This window comes from Drosophila rhopaloa, unplaced genomic scaffold, assembly GCF_018152115.1.
Source record: "Drosophila rhopaloa isolate 14029-0021.01 unplaced genomic scaffold, ASM1815211v1 contig_3, whole genome shotgun sequence".
NCBI lineage: Eukaryota > Metazoa > Arthropoda > Insecta > Diptera > Drosophilidae > Drosophila > Drosophila rhopaloa.
The window spans coordinates 1,822,116-1,838,619 of record NW_025335123.1 but is presented as its reverse complement, the minus strand read 5'-3'; the positions used below and the strand labels follow the sequence as shown (position 1 = coordinate 1,838,619).

Here is a 16,504-nt window from a genome sequence, read left to right as displayed (position 1 = left end):
AGTGGTTGAAGTCGACCACTAATTTGTAAAGCAGTGTATCGTCATTAAGTTTTGAAAGTATCATAATAAACACATTTGTTTTATAAATCAATATGATAAATACTGTTAATAAATATACAATATTATTCTCTTATACAGGGGAATTCATTATACATATGTGTAGCAGTTTGGTTTTATAAAATATCAATTATGTACTTGAGGCAGCCGTTTGCACGGAGTTGATGCGAAAAGATAAATAGACCGTGGAAGAAGCAGAACAATTACAGCGCTCTCTCTCCAAAGACAAACATTTAATTATTTTAAATTTTCATTTCATATGTCTTATTCCTTAATTTGTGGCTCAACTATTGCAGCTCGAGGCCCTGGCAGCGGTGTTTATCGATAGTTGCTGTAGCCCTCGTCGTCGCTGTAATTACAATGTGCATTTGTTTTTGTTCACCAGCATTGTCCGAATTTACAGTTAGTTTATATGTTTTTGTAAAATGCGATCGCGGTGATATCGGCTAATAAAGGTGTTGTGCCCAATGTGATTTTGTTTAAGTGCGTTTCGTGTTCGTTTAGAAGTTGAGTGGGTTTTGCGTAAAATACCAGACAGCTGATCACAGAACAGCTCACACCTGCTACAAAAAGATAATAATTATTTGAAAGCCTGGCATTTAAAGGAAATTAACCAGCTGCCATCATATTTATATAACTACAATTTGATTGATTATGGCGCTGCCAAGAAAACTGATATCGAAGATCTGTAAGTAAATCGAATGTTCGAAAGTACCGTTGTGTATTCCCACACGTACAATAAGCCTCTGCTTTTGTTGTGTGCGGCGTACGTGAATTTGTCTAGTGTGTGTGTGTTTTATATAGTACCGTAGTAGATTCTAATGTTGCATGAATCTTCTGCACATTTGAAAACATTACCACCCGTTCTTGTAACAAAGGCCAACCATTGGAAGCCAATTGGAATATGGCTAATATGCGAGCAGCTGCAGGCGAAATTTCAGCGTTAAAGTAACACAATATCTAGTTTTACCTGGCAATATCAATGACAAGTTTACCAAGAAGTCAACATTACATATATATTTAGACCCGATTCGGTTTTTATTTATTTTATCTTTTCTATGAATCTATGGCAGATCCAATCTATTCAAATTTGTAACTCAATTATTTCGGTGACTAAATCCATAGACGTACATATGTAAGTATGTCTCAATATAAGTCCGTTTAAATAATATTTAATAAGGCGGTCAAATAGACCATAGCAGTAGTTACATGTTCCTGTTGAATTGAATGATTTTACATATTTTATTTCTTATCACTAGTGAATTCTGTAGAAAAATGCGAACCATTTTTAATTTCTTCTAACATATCTATTTAATCAGTTCAATGCCCTTTTGTCGAGGGTCGAAGATGAGAATTTTGTATAAGGTAAAATTAGACAAAACCCAATCATAGCTAAAGTTGTAATACGTTTTAGGACTAAAGATAGTCTAATCCAAGATGTTCTTTCAAGAACATTTAAAATTAATAGACTTTATTTTCATTTTTTGCAGACGATATAAAGGCACACGATAGCAGAGTCACGAGCCTTGATTTGGGGGAAACGGGTCGAGTGCTGGTCACAGGAGGAGAGGATCGCAATGTAAACCTTTGGGCAATCGGCCAGAATGAGTGCTTCATGGTTCGTTCAAACTCCCCATACCCATCCACCCATCAAATGCTCATCTAGTTCCCTTTTCTTTTAGTCCCTGACGGGCCACAATCGCTCCATCGATTGCGTCCGTTTTGCGTATAAGGATAACTTTGTCTACTCCGCCGACGACATCGGAATAATCCGCAGATGGGACCTAAACTCCCAGAAAATTTACTCCACCTTAAATGGCCACATGAAGAGTGTTCGCACTCTGGACTTTAATCCGTCCGGAGAATATGTGGTGTCCGGGAGCAACGATACGACCGTGAGGTGAGCTAAAACTCGATATAAATAATCATACCCACCCATGAGTCAAGAGCAATGTTTGCTTATCAAGTATGGCCATAAAAATGTATTTCTCGCAGTTTGAAAAGAGAAGGCGATATTTCACTGTCTCCCTCATTCGGATGTTGATAATAGAGGGGATGAAAAAGCTTAACAATCTACAAACAAGAAAGATCTAGTTGTGGGAGCCAGAGATTCCTCTTGAAATGTTGTATGCAAACATCCGGTAATACAATGAGTCATACAATTTTTAATGAAACTTTAACCGGCTAAACTTTGATTAGATTTTCAGGTAATAGGCAGGTTATTCTCTGACAACTAAAGAATTTTATCAAATTCATATTGTTCCTTTAATTGACAAGATCATTGAAATGGCAGCCATACGAATTTGATCAAATAAAATTTTTCTGTAATCGTATAAAATCAATAATACTAAAATAAAAAAAAATTCTCAAATTGGCCCGACGTTACTATGCAAGAAATATTACGAAGTATTGAAACAAAATGAATGCAAAGAAAAAATAAGTTTTCAAATTTGTTTTTAAAAATGAGAGCAACTTCGGCGACTTTGTAAAAATTTGAAATATCGTATAAAGCATGCACAATTTATACTTTGTTTTTTTGTTAAAAAATACCAATATTGTGTCTTTCCGACTACAGCTGTTACAATCAATTAGAGCCAAGAGTACTTTTTTACACCATTACGATGGCAAAATCTACTCTAATGTATAAACATGAATTTTTAGTAAATAGAACATTTTAAAATTATGATTCTTAAGAAGAAATCATTGCTTGGCGCTCATTCGTAACGTGACCGAGACAGCTTAATAACATTTGGATTAACAGATGATTTTAAGTGTTATAATATTTTAGATAAGTATATTACTCTTCATTTGCCTAATAAGTCTTAAACATGATTCCAAACTCACCACTCATGCTTAAATCAGTTTTAAGCTTTAAAAGTTCAGAAGCATTTCTTTGGAAAGTTATAATTGGGTGCCTCGACCCTAAGATACTGGTTAGTCAGCAACCAATTTTAAAATAAATATGTCTCAGCTTATGGCGCATTTCGAGAATTTTGAGTGGCGCCACCTACCCAACTAGAGTGTCAACATCTAAAGCTGAGAGAGAGCAGCTCGCCCCCGCTAACTGTTCTTTCACTCTCTTTCGCTATTTCAAATATATAGTAAAATTGCTTATAACTTTTAAAATAATGGTTCGATTTAAAAAATTGTGTGTGTGTTGATAGATTTTGACAAAATCATTTTTTAAGTGCGGTGCCAACGCATACCACGCAGTAACTGTCCACTATCATGACCACAAAGTTTTTCGATTTCTGGGCGTTAGAGTCAGCGCTGCATGTCAAATCCCAAATCTCTAGCTCTTGTAGATTCCGAGATCTCGATGGACTCAGCTGATCCTGATCAAGAATATGTATACTTTATATGATCGGAAACGCTTTCTTCTACCTGTTACATATTTTTCAACGAATAAGAAGAAAGAGTGCTATAGTACAGTACCACGACTACCAGAAACCCGGTAATCTGATAATTATTTTCAAAGAAATATGCCTCCAGCTGATGGAGCCGTGTGCAATTCTATTAAGTTACTGATCGTATTATGTTTTACCTTTTAATTCTTAATAACTTCTCGTGGGTGTCGGATTGTTATAGTTCCCGAAATTTCGACGGTCATACGGACTGACAGACGGTTTTGGCTAGATAGGCTTTTGATCCAGATCAGGAATATTTGGTTTTATGAACTAAAAAAGTAGTGATAAAATCAAGCAGATTGGGTTGTTCTCTCCGATCTTATAAATCTCGAGAACTGTCAGACAGCTGGACATGCTACGTTGAATCCCCTGGTGATACTGATAAAGAATATACGTATATAGAGTAGGAGTTCTCTTTATCCATTTTGTAAAGTTACAATCATGTTGGTGTTTTATAATTGTCAGGTCAAGTTTATTTGGAATATTAAAACGTTTTACAAAAAATACTTCTTTCACCACGGGTGTTTAAACAATAGCATAAGTATGAACATTTTACTATATGTACATAGTTATCGGACGCGATACAGAGGGGTCATCTTACAGCTTGGCCGGTGCGCTCTTGAGGTCCACGTAGGCGCCGGATATGACCTCCTTTCCAGTCTCCACAACGACAGTGCGGAAGTTGATGCGGGTGCCCTGCTTCCACATGTCCACGCGCAGGCTCTGGCCTGGAATCACGGGTCCGGAGAAACGGACTTTGACGGCCTTAAATATGGCCGGGTTATTGTCCGCGAACTGCGAAAGAACGGCGCGTACGGAGAAGCCCAGTGTGCAGAGTCCATGTAGAATAGGTGTCTTAAATCCGGCCAACAGGGCCATCTGGGGATCGATGTGCAGGGGGTTACTGTCGCCGGAGAGGCGGTAGAGCGCCGCCTGGTCCTCGCTCGTGACGTACTGAATGGTTGCGTCCGGCTGGCGACTGGGTGCCGGCTGGAGCGGAACGACTCCGGCGATGGGCTCCTTCTTGCCGCCGAATTTGCCAGCGCCGACCACGAACGTGCTGCTCTGGTTGCGCACCAACAGACGGCCGCTCTCGTCATATGAGTCGGTATTGGTGACGACCACGGCGCCGGATCCCTTGTCCATCACATCGAACACCTTGCCGCTGGTCAGCAGAGTGCCGCTGGTGGGCAGGTCGTCGACGATCTCCAGGTACTGCTCGCCGTGCAGAATGTTGGAGAAATCAACCTGGGTGTTGGGCAGGGCCTTGCTGATCAGCTTGTCGGTGGACATGGCCAGCAGGAGGCCGGGCAAAACGAAGAACGATGGAATGGCGGCGAAGTCGGCATCGTTCTCATACAGGAAGCGCATGTCCTTGGCGTTTTTGATAGATGCCCCGATGCCCAGGGCGTAGGTGATGAGCGCCTTGCTGTTGAACTCGAAGGTGTCCTCCACGGCGTCGCCGCCGCCCGCCTTCAGCTTCTCCAGCACTTCCAGCAGGGTGCCGGAGGCCTCTGCGATGGCGCCCAAGTGCTTGGCCTTGGACATGTCCGTCACCTTCGACCACACATCCTTCACGTACTCAATGGTCACGGGCTCGTCCAGCGTGGGGCGCAGCACGGCGCCCTGGCCTCGCACAGTGTGCACCTTGGTGGCCCAGCCGGCGGCGCTCTCGATATAACTGCCTGTGGATCGGAAAAGAAGATAAAGCTGTAAGTTGAAGTCTTTTAGGTAAACAACACAAGTGATACGGAAGGGACAAATTCACTTTACACATATTAACCTAAAAATAGAACAGGGTTTCAAAGGAACCCGGTTTAGTACCCAATACAATTGCTTTCCACCATTTAATATAATAGTTGAACTTTTGTCGAGTATGTCAAAGGGTATTATAATGTTGTTCAGAAGTTTTCATTTCGCTATCAATATATAAATTCCTGATAAGCTAATCCGGCAAGCCGATATATAAATAGGCATCGTCGTAGATTTAACTGCTCAGTTAGATCGCTATCAACATGAGACTTTCTTTAATCTTACATGTTCGCATATTAAGTTAAAAAACCAATCGTATTGAACTGCAGTTTAGTTGTCATAGGAACGACGTAATTATACTATTTAAATTTATAGTTGTGTAACACCAGTGTGCCAGTGGCAAAACAAAAGCTTAGATACATTTTAAGACCGTTTTCTCATCTTGATGCTAAGCTAATCTTGGGGATATACACATGGAATTTTGTAGATTAGTGACTGGTCATAGCGTGACATAAAGATGGGAAAACGGAGGAAGTATGGGAGAATGGGACCGAAAGTGAGGGACTCCTAGGGACTCGACATTGCACTCACCATTGTCCTCGCAGGACTCGTGGCACAGGTAGGCCACCACGGGGGCGATCAGCTTGGGCTTCAGCTCGTTGAAGAGGATGTCGGGGAGGATGCCCTCGGTCATGCGGCTGGCGGCCGTGGGCACGATGACGTTGCACAGGATGTTGTTGCGGGCGCCCTCGATGGCCACCGTGTTGGCCAGGCCGACGAGGCCCATCTTTGCCGCCGAGTAGTTGGCCTGGCCAAAGTTGCCGTAGATGCCCGAGTTGGACGAGGTCATGATGATGCGGCCGTAGTTCTGCTTCTTCATGTGCGCGAATGCGGCCTGGGTGCACTTGAAGCTGCCCTTCAGATGGACGTCGTTGACCAGGTTCCAGTCCTGTTCGCTGGTCTTCACCAGGCTGCGGTCGCGCAGGATGCCGGCGTTGTTGACCAGGATGTCCACGCGTCCGAAGGCGTTCACCGCCGTCTCGATGACCTTTGCCCCCTCGATCACGGAGTTGTAGTCGGCCACCGCCTCACCGCCGGCCTTCCGGATCTCCTCCACCACAATGTCGGCGGCCCGCTGCGAGGCGCCCTCGCCGGAGTGGGTGCCCCCCAGGTCGTTGACCACCACCTTGGCGCCCCGTTCCGCCAGCAGGAGGGCGTACTCCCGGCCCAGTCCGGCGCCAGCTCCCGTCACCACCGCCACACGGCCATCGTAACGCAGTTTTCCATCGGAGGAGGACATTGTCGTGTTTCGGGTTTCGGGAACACTCAAATCTGGTTTCGTTGCACAAATCGTCGTCGTCGCTACGGCACCGCTCTCGTCTGCGAACTACGAATGGAATGAAAAGAAACGGGTTGGCTGGGAGTTAATCAACGGCAGAGCAGTTTCCAATCGCCTTAATCTTAAGCGACCAGCGATAATGCTATCGCCTTAAGTGTGTGGGTAAACGGGGTTCTTGGGCTGAAGAACCCGTCGTTTAATCGGCTCCCTGGTGGCATGGTCCAAGTCCAGGGGTTCATGGTTCACGAACATTTGTTATGTCGATGGCACAACAACTGAGATACAAGATACATTTCGGCGTATCAAGCGCATATGCAGTGCGAAAGAGAGCGAAGACTGCAGGCGGCACCTTGCCAGTTACAATAACAATACTCCACTTACAGTTCTCGACGGTTGTACGTTGGTATGCGCCCGAATGCAAAGATTACCCCAATATCACAGGTACAAAGTGCATCACTGTTTGATACCCAGATAAGTTTACAGTCGTTCGTTCACTCCTGCGCTGAGTATCCCGATAATTTACTAAAATATACGCCCATACTTGTTTGGAAACATTTCACAAATATACCATGAAAATACCAGATTCTGGTTTTCATCGCAGACGCAAACCTGGGCTCGGTATTTTGCTAAAATCTAGCAATGGCTCAACCCATTCGATGGCATATCTATTGATTTTGAAAATTCAAGTCACGAGAGTGTCCCTTGTACCTATATAGCCGCATAAGGGAAATTTAGCTACGGTATTGTTATGAGTCCCAAAATTCTATTGGAAAAATGGTACCAATTCGATGCTGAAATAATGATATTTATTTTATAAGATATTTAAACCATTTATACAATAAGCAGATTAAATTTAATGAAGTGTCTTTAACTGATCTGATATGTATTTAGTTCTAGTAAATGACAAAGGAAGTGAACTAATAGAACTATTAGGATATCCGATACGAATTTATCAAGTAAAAGTTTATTGGATTCGTCATTAAATTATTTTATAGTTGAACCAAAAACCTTAAAAAAGTTAAATTTTTTTTTAATTTCCGAAAATTTTTAGAATTTCTCACTTTTTGTTCAATTTTTTTTGGTTTAACTTGGCTTATAGTTAAATCAAAAGAAATTTAATTTAACTTAGCTTCTAGTTAAACAAAAAAATTTAACAAAAAGTAGAAATTCTAACATTTTTCGGAAATTAAAAAAAATTATTTTTTTTACTAGTGAAAATAGAAATTTTTTTTAAATTTATCTTTCTGATGGGAATTGCGACCTGCATTTTTTCCGCCGCACGACACAAATGCTCCCCCAGTTTGCAAGTCTAAATAAAAACTTAACCCTTAAATTCCACTTAAATTAAACTATTAACATTTAATTTTATTGTTAGCCAAAAAAACCCGAAAGTATAGTTTATTCGTTAAAATGCATTTACTAAGATGTTTAGAATTCATTAGAAATATTTTCCAAATTTTTCGAAAAATAGTTTTTTTTTTTGCGCGCCAGACTTTCCTCCTTATTCGGATAATATTATTAAATAGAAAGACAATTAAAAGCTAAACTAACTCTTCTTTTAATATTTGGAATTCAGGCTTTGGGACGTGCAGAATGAAAACAACTGCATTAAGGTGTGCCGCGGTCACATGTCCCACGTGAATTCCGTCAAGTTTTCCCCTGATGGACTTTGGATTGCCTCTGCTGGCTTGGAGGGCTCCATCCTCATCTGGGACATACGGAAGAGCAAACAGATAATGGAGTTCATAGCGGAACCGCCGGTTACGGCCATAACATGCGTTCAGTTTCATCCGTTCGAGTTCCTGCTGGCAGCCGGGCGTATAGATGGCACCGTGTCCATCTACGATCTGGAGCACCAGCAGCTCGTCTCGCAGACCACTCACTTCTATGGTCAAGCTATTAGATGTATAACCTTCAGGTGAGCTTGGGGAAATCTCTTGAAGAAATACGTAACTGCACACAAATGGATATAAAGAAGGCAGTACTCTGAATATATTTTATTGCTCTTCTTAAATTGCAATATATAAGACGATGGAAATTCTAACTTTAAACATATTTAACGGAAATAGTTTCTTCTTTCTAAGATGATGGAAAGTCTAACATGTTTTGAGTTAGACTACGGAAAATGTTTCTTTAAAACCACTTGAAAAAATCTGTAAATTGTCTTATTCTTGTCCTAATTTTGTTATATTTTAGCGAGAACGGGGAATGCCTCTTTGTCGGCAGTGCTTCCGGTATTTCGGTCATTGGCTGGGAGCCGGACCGTGAGCTAGACCACATAAAAAGCACCTGGTCCTCGTTGGGCGACATGAAAGTGGTCAACAATAAGCTGGTAAGTGAAGCAACTATTTGTCCTCACCCAAAATGAGTGAAAGTTTAATATAAATTCATCGCCTCTCTCCTTGCAGATATGTGGTTGCCATGAGATCGACACTGTTTCGATCAACACCATCAGTCTGGACCTCGTGATACCGTTCTACCAGCCGCCGAACTCTCTACCCAACTTCAAGCACAACTCAACGAACCGAAAGAGTTTCTCTCGCGGAAACCAGAAGTTCAGGCTGTCGCTGGGCGGCTCGAAGCCGGCCCAGGTTCAAGAAGAGCACGAGGACAACAAGAGCGATCTGTCGTCGCCCAACTTTAGTCTGGAGGTGGTGAACGAGGCGGTGCTGGAGTCCGCGGAAACGTCTCCGATGTCCTCTTTGCCGCCCGTCCACTTGGCCCCGACGGCGGGCTCGTCGGCGGACCTCGCCTCTCATCATGTCATGTACGGGGGGTCAACTGAGGCGTCTTTGCGGCAGGGAAAGTTTTCCAGGGTGCCCGACAATATGGCCGGCTATGCGAGTAGCTACGCCATCGATACCCGCCTGATGTCGATGAACGAACCCAGTTCGCTGCACAAGCCGGATATTTACAACATATACTCGCTGGGAAAGGACGAGGAGGCGGACGTGCAGCAGTTGGAATTCGGCCTGAACGATAGCAACCCGCCAATTCTGAACAACTATGACAACTACGAGATGGCTGAGGACTTTCCGGTCAATCAGAACCTGAACTACATTGCCAATAACTATAAGCAAGTGCCCGCCACCTCCACTATCAACGCCTCGTCCAAGTCGATCAAGAAGACTACCACCACTGCCCTGCACAAGCGGACCACGGGCAGCATGGGCAACTCCAAGCAGACGTCCACGGGCATCTTTGGTGGTAGCAAGCTCAGCCAGGTCTCCTCGGTTAGCTCCATGGAACTGCACAAGCTTGACGACAACATGGTCCTGAAAAAGTCGTCCTCCTCGAATGTCGTCAATAAGAACAAGCGTCCGATGGGCTCCGCCCAGAGCCAGTTCAGTAAGGAAAACAATCAACAGAAAAACATCAGCGTGGAAATCATTACAAAGCCCCCGATGCGATCTCGCACCACCCTGGACATGCGCACGTCGCACCATACCAAGACTCAGGAAAAACATATTCACGTAGGTATTCAGCACCCTTCACCCTTGACCAAGCATTCACGTTCGCTCAATTTATCCCTGCAGCAGCCACTAAACAATCGCATCATGTTAGACGATCACGACATTGATGTGCTGTCCAGATCGCATGAGGCTGTGCTGCAGGAACTAAGCAATCGCCAGTCCAGCCTAGACTTGCTGCGCCACGCCACACGGTGAGTATGGGTCGGCACTTGTGTTCTGTTTGAAACAGAATTCCATTTTGTATTAAGGAAGTACCCTAAAATAGCTTTTAAATTGGGCGATAGAGACACATTTCACTTGGTCCCACTGTCTGTAAATTGCTTTGCAATCTATTCTCTCAGTCTTAAAGTATCTGCCTTTAACGTTTACCATGAACTTATCGCTGTTGTAAGCATTTCTTACCTATAATATAATTATTATTCATCAATTTTAAAATTATTTCTGATGCATGTTTGTCCAAAAACCTTCAGGATAATCTAATACCAGGATTATAAAAGAGGCTTCCCAAATTTCCTCAAAGTGATTAGGGTCTGCCATTGAGTAATATTTATGTTTTGAATTTCTTAGATCGCACGATGTGCTTGGCGCCTTGAGGCAAGCGAAGAACTGCGGAAAATCTATTTTCATTGATCTGCTCGGAGCCATACTGGAGAAACCGTAAGATGCAATTTGTGTAATAAAAGCTAATAGTATAGGTCAAACCCGCTTTTAGGTCCTCTTGGAACTTGGATTTCTGCATGTTTGTGCTGCCAGAGATTTACGAACTGTTGCAAAGCCAACACAAGTTGTAAGTACAGATGAAACAAATCGACGGGGCCATCGAAATAATCCGAATTTTTAATTTAGCCACTTCACGAGAGCTTGTGACACACTTCGTATTATTCTGTCAAACTTCTTGCCAACCATTCAGGAAAACCTCGACTCCTGGGCTACGAATAACCTGGGCGTTGATGTGACTCGTGAGGATCGTCAGAGGAAGTGCGCGGAGTGCCAGCGGTGGTTGCTCCAAATCAAGAACCTGCCAGAAAGCACACATTTCGGGTCGACGCTGTCGCAACTGCAGAACATCATTATTTTCTAAGGGCTACGCATATCCAGCTTTGAAGTCTCCTCGGCGTTCAGATCAGCTCTTGAACGGTACAAAGATCGTCAACAAAAGAAAACCACCAGCTTCCCAAAACCTGATTCAAATACGGTGTTGTGGGGAGTGGCCTCATTTGTCGCTCTAAGCTGCCAAACTAAGGAATTAAAACAATCGTGTCAGGAACTGCTGCTCGGAAGCGAGCTCTTCCGAACCCTGTTTATCCAGCATTAACAACATTAGGGCCGTTTTTTCATCTCCATGTTGCGATTAAACGAGCTTTTAAACTGCGATATTCTGCGCGATTTCCTAGTTTACGACTGCTTTCAGCGAACCATGAAGATGTGAAAACAGGCCTTAGTCATTTAATGATTCATACTATTAATTTGTTATGGAAACTAATTTATAAAATTATTATTTACATAAACCTAAGTCTTAAAAATTTGAAAAAATATAAAAACACAAAAACACAAAAATGTATTTCTCAAAACCGTTTTAATGCGGTTATTTTGAAAATGTATATTTAGGTAAGTAAGAACGGTAGATAAATATATCTCTTCTCTCTCAAATATAATAATTAAATGATAGAAATGAAAAAGTTTAGACACGCAATGAGAATGATTTAAAATTATTACCCTGGATATTTTTGAAACAATTTTATACGAGTTTCTTTTAGAGTCCGATTCTAAAAGGTATAAAGGTATAATAGCATCATTCTTAATAAGTGATAATTCGATTAATCGTTTTTAATATCTTCATAGCGTTTCTACTTTTTTCACTGCTATGAGAAATATGGGAAAATATATTTGTAAAAATTGATTGCAGAATAAAATATATTTTTGAGATATACTTAACACAGTACCCAGTAGGGAATATAATGTTCTTTGAACGAAATATATGTAATTAGATTGTTCAAAGGAAACAGATTTATCTGTTTGTTGAGTTGTAACTAAATTTATGTTTTGCATGTATTTAGCACAGCGACCAGTACCGGAAAAAGTTCTGGAGGGGGCTTTTATTATGTCTTTTTGTGCAAGCGGTGAAATCGGGGAACGCACTACTGCGGTTGACTGCTCCAATAGAATGACCAGCAGGGCAGCCAGAACAATCCGCTTTGAAGTTCAACTTACCATGTCGCCGAATCATTGTAGCGTTTAATGCCCAACCTTTCAATAGAGTTTTGCAGCGATTAGTGGAGCACTTCTGTCTGGCACCCCAGAGGCATCGGCTGTACTTCTGCACCATGTCCGAGACCAAGTTCGTCCGGGAGCTGCTCTGCTATGTGCCACTGCTGCTGGCTGCCTGCGTGTCGGCGAACCCCGGGTTCGAGGACCTCCGCCGCACCCCGGACTTGGAGGCCAAGGACAGCGAGGTGGACACCGCGGGAGTGCTGGACCCGTCGCAGCACAAGCTCATGGCCTTCCAGAAGCCCCCCATCGGGTACAAGGACTACGAATACTTCCTGGGACCGCGTCGCACGGGAGATCTCTACGCCGACAACGACCTCGGGGCCACCTCGGCACTGAAGATCCACGGAGAGGGCAACTTGGCGGCCCTGAACAGGCCGGTCACTGGCGTCGCCCACAAGCCTCTGCCCTGGTACGGCGACTACTCCAGCAAGCTCCTGGCCAGTGCGCCCATGTACCCCTCCAGGTCCTATGATCCCTACATCCGCCGGTACGACAGGTGAGAGTGCATGTGATGCAACGATTGCAAAGGATGAAAACTGATGTAGCACTTAATATTAAAAAAGCAAGGAGAAAAATCAATAATTGATTAGCTAAAGGATATAGATTTAAATCACAGAGAGCAGGGGAAAAAGCATAATTGATGAGCTATAGGATATAGTTGCGCCCTGCGCGAGCTTATTATACGCTTGCAGGTTACAAATTATTTTATTATTATCCCCATGCAACAGAAATTTCCGATCCTATGAAGTATAGTAGTAGGATATGTATCCTAGCATATATCAGCATTAACAGGAGAGTCATTCTAGCCAAGTCGGTCCGTCCGTTGAAAATAGTCTCTCAGTTTGAAAGCTTTCTGGATAACATTTTTGAAACAGTCCTCCCTCCTGCAAGTAATAAAAAGTAGAAACTAGCCAAATCTGGGAAACTTTATAGCTGCCACAAGAAGCTGGAAAAATAATTTAAAAATAATATAACTTTGATTTCGACTTTAAATGATTTTACGGTTTTAGTTTCATAAACATCGGACCCACTATATCATACAGTTGTCAAGGGAAAGATTCAAAAATGGTATGAAACTTCGATAGATCTTCGTTGTTTTTAAAACTTAAGATATATGTATGTATAATAATTTTTTACTTTTTTTAAAATACATTTTTAATTTTAAAAAAATCTGAAAGATTTTATTTTAGCTTTCATAGAAATTATAGAAACATAGGCATGTGCAATGTTACAGTTTCAAAAGGTATTTTTTTTCTTGTTTATAACATTATTTGTATCCTTGCATGCGATAAGCAAATGTAATTATCGGTTTTTAATAAAGGTACCATGGCGATTTTAAAGAATGTAATCACCAAAAAAAATGTAAAATTATAGAGCGAATTCGCCCAAAAAAGTCTACAAGAAAAGCGGATAAACAATAAACCAGCAGTTTAAGTCAGTTTTAGCTATTAGGGCCGCTTTCTGAATGTCATGTTAGTTCTACATTGTAATCTGTCAGAGGAATTTACCATGAAGTCCAACACAACGACAAATCCTTAAAGAGTCTGTTTTCACACGAGAAAATAGTGGGAGAAGGTTTCGTAATCATTTTCGTTATCATTGCCTCGTAAAGAATTTCCAGGCAAAGTTTAAAGTTTATCTTTAAGAGAATATTGAGACAGTCAATTTTGTTGGCGAAGTAGCCCCACTCTCCCCAATAAATAAAAACATGGACGGTTATTAAAGTCATTAAATCTATATAATCCTAAAAAAAATTACTTTAGAAGTTTTTAAGAAATAAAGGTTAAACAAATGGTATGTAGGTTTTTACTACCATTTTCCAGCAGATGGCGGTAGCAACTTTATTGTTTTCGCGGCAGTGTGCACTTGTTGGATGCCATTTCTTAACATAACACTCCAGTCACATAACCAAAACTTGTATTCTTCTTTTAAAATATAATACATAAATATAATAAAGTCTCTCAAAGACTCCATAATAATTACGTTATTATATTATATTATATTACGTTAATTTCACAAAGCTTTCTCACTCTGTGACTACTAATTTTGTTATTTGTTCACTTCCTTCTTAATAAAAATCACTTAGAGCATTTAAAATGCCAACATGAAAAGAGTGATTTGGAATTTCAGACGGAACGATCATATTCGCCGCCATATTTTAAACGCTAAGATACCTTACACTTCCATATACTATTTTGTGATTCATTGACCATTACTTAGATGATAATACTTTTTCGTTGTCGCATATAGATGTTGTGAGTCAAATCAAAATAGGATAGTAATATGTGTAATAATTTAGCAAAGAAACATTTTGTCCAGTACATTTTACTCATCAATTATTATTGGCAAACTATGATTCCTTTCCTGATATTATTCAAATATTTTATTTTCCAGGTACGATGAGCAATACCACCGCAACTACCCGCAGTACTTTGAGGACATGTACATGCACCGCCAGCGCTTCGATCCGTACGACAGCTACAGTCCCCGGATGCCGCAGTATCCGGATCCGTACACCATGTATCCGGATCGGTATCCGGACTCGCCGTCAGTGCGGGACTATGCCAAAATGCGGCGCGGATTCATCGAGGAGCCCATGGCGCCGGTGGACTCCTACAGCAGCAGCAAGTACGGCTTCTCGAAGCAGTCGGATCTGGCCTTTCCGGCCCGGAACGAGCGGATCGTATACTATGCCCACCTGCCGGAGATCGTGCGGACACCCTATGATTCTGCGGCCCCCGAGGAGCGGAACTCCTCGCCGTACAAGCTGAACAAGAAAAAAATTAAAATCAACCAGCGACCTATTGCGAATAATGCTACCACCTATAAGATGACGTTGTAGAGGTCAAATAGAAATTACGACATTTTTTTTTATTCATTATACGACAGCACTTGCATCTGCGACCCATAGAGATAAGCACCACGTTCAGCGTTTGGAATATTTCATTACTTGTATGCAATCACAACATTAAATTAAAAATACCCATAAGTCAATGTGTGTGTATAGTTTCCTCAGACCATCTGCAACCGGATCACTGAATTGGTTCAGAACTGGTTATCTTTTCTAGTAGACATAGACATTACTCCACCAGATATACCTATTCTAAGCGGAGAGTCACCCAAACATAGATGCAATACCAAATATTTGGATCGGAAACCAATGAGTGGCTGCCCAAGGCCACAACAGCCCTATATAAATTCCGAAATGCCATCGGACTCAAGCAATTGTACGATGTATATATAACTATTTAACGTGTTATAACTATTAACTTGTCTATAATCATCTTATCCTTTTGGGGCTTTAGCCATTGTTTAGCTGGCTTAAGCTGGTTTTGTACTTCTGTTTGGTAATGTTGGCAACCCGTCTCTTATTATGGGATATAAGATTCCTTTGATTGCTGGTGTTGTGAGCGATTTGAGAACAATGGTTCGATTTTGATTACATAGATAAACCTGTTTCTATGGCGGATGTATGTTGGATGATGTGTGGTGAAGGATTGCTGTTTTATATTTGTGTGATGTGAATTATAGTTCTGTCTTTTGGGGGTGGCTATTTTGTTTAATCGTTGGTACTCTCGTTGACTTCGTTTGATTTGAACCTAATTGATTATATTTTTCTTATTTTTATTTCTCTTTTAAAAAGCGCATGTTTGTTTTTACGCCTATGTATTTTGTGTGCTCTCCGTTTGGAGTAGGTCTGGTAGGTTTTTATTCAATCTGAGACATTAAGTCGCCAGAAATGTGTTAACGTATTATATAACCTGTCCAAAAGATGGTGACCATTCAAAAACTGGAGTTGGCGAAGGAGAACAGATGGTTAATGTTGGTAAGAACGTAGTGCGTAGAGAAATGTGTTAGTGATTTATCGTAAAAGAGTGTAGGTAGTTTCTATAAAATTGACTTTTATTACTTTCAAATAATAAAATATTTGTATACCCTTGCAGAGGGTATTATAATTTCAGTCAAAAGTATTATATTATATTCTTGATCAGCATCACCACGAGAGTCGATCTAGCCATGTCCGTCTGTCCGTCCGTATGAGATAAATCAGATAGTTAAGATCTGGGCTATACAGGGTTGGAAAGTTATCCTGAGACAGGGTTTACTTTTAGGATAGACCAAGTGCACAATACCACTTAAGTATTTGTAAACTCATAACGATTTAGTACTAATTAACTGAATTACCTGAGAAAAAGTCCCTTCAA

At 41.5% G+C, this 16,504-nt stretch overlaps 3 protein-coding genes across 6 annotated transcripts; 2 read left to right on the top strand and 1 right to left on the bottom strand.

Moving 5' to 3' along the window:
• The first annotated feature begins 397 nt into the window (after positions 1-397).
• On the top strand, positions 398-11,579 carry LOC108040301 (katanin p80 WD40 repeat-containing subunit B1). 3 transcript variants are annotated; one of them, XM_044461078.1, is made up of 10 exons: positions 398-745; positions 1,548-1,675; positions 1,740-1,957; positions 8,132-8,473; positions 8,752-8,887; positions 8,964-10,028; positions 10,095-10,219; positions 10,596-10,685; positions 10,741-10,815; positions 10,875-11,579. In XM_044461078.1, the coding sequence occupies exons 1-10, from the start codon at positions 712-714 to the stop codon at positions 11,107-11,109; spliced, it is 2,448 nt and encodes an 815-aa protein (XP_044317013.1). In that variant the 5' UTR covers positions 398-711; the 3' UTR covers positions 11,110-11,579. The 3 variants fall into 3 exon arrangements, with proteins under 3 accessions (XP_044317013.1, XP_044317012.1, XP_044317011.1); XM_044461077.1 differs by having other exon boundaries at positions 10,092-10,219; XM_044461076.1 differs by having other exon boundaries at positions 8,964-10,219.
• Positions 3,909-7,081, bottom strand: LOC108040299 (peroxisomal multifunctional enzyme type 2). Its single transcript, XM_044461079.1, has 3 exons — positions 6,937-7,081; positions 5,808-6,603; positions 3,909-5,149 (listed from the first exon to the last, which is right to left on the bottom strand). The coding sequence occupies exons 2-3, from the start codon at positions 6,514-6,516 to the stop codon at positions 4,062-4,064; spliced, it is 1,797 nt and encodes a 598-aa protein (XP_044317014.1). The 5' UTR covers positions 6,517-6,603; positions 6,937-7,081; the 3' UTR covers positions 3,909-4,061.
• A 743-nt stretch (positions 11,580-12,322) lies between the features above and the next one.
• Positions 12,323-15,288, top strand: LOC108040300. Of its 2 annotated transcripts, none has more exons than XM_017117715.2 (2): positions 12,323-12,795; positions 14,694-15,288. In XM_017117715.2, the coding sequence occupies exons 1-2, from the start codon at positions 12,353-12,355 to the stop codon at positions 15,139-15,141; spliced, it is 891 nt and encodes a 296-aa protein (XP_016973204.2). In that variant the 5' UTR covers positions 12,323-12,352; the 3' UTR covers positions 15,142-15,288. The 2 variants fall into 2 exon arrangements, with proteins under 2 accessions (XP_016973204.2, XP_016973203.2); XM_017117714.2 differs by having other exon boundaries at positions 12,326-12,786.
• Positions 15,289-16,504: the final 1,216 nt, after the last annotated feature.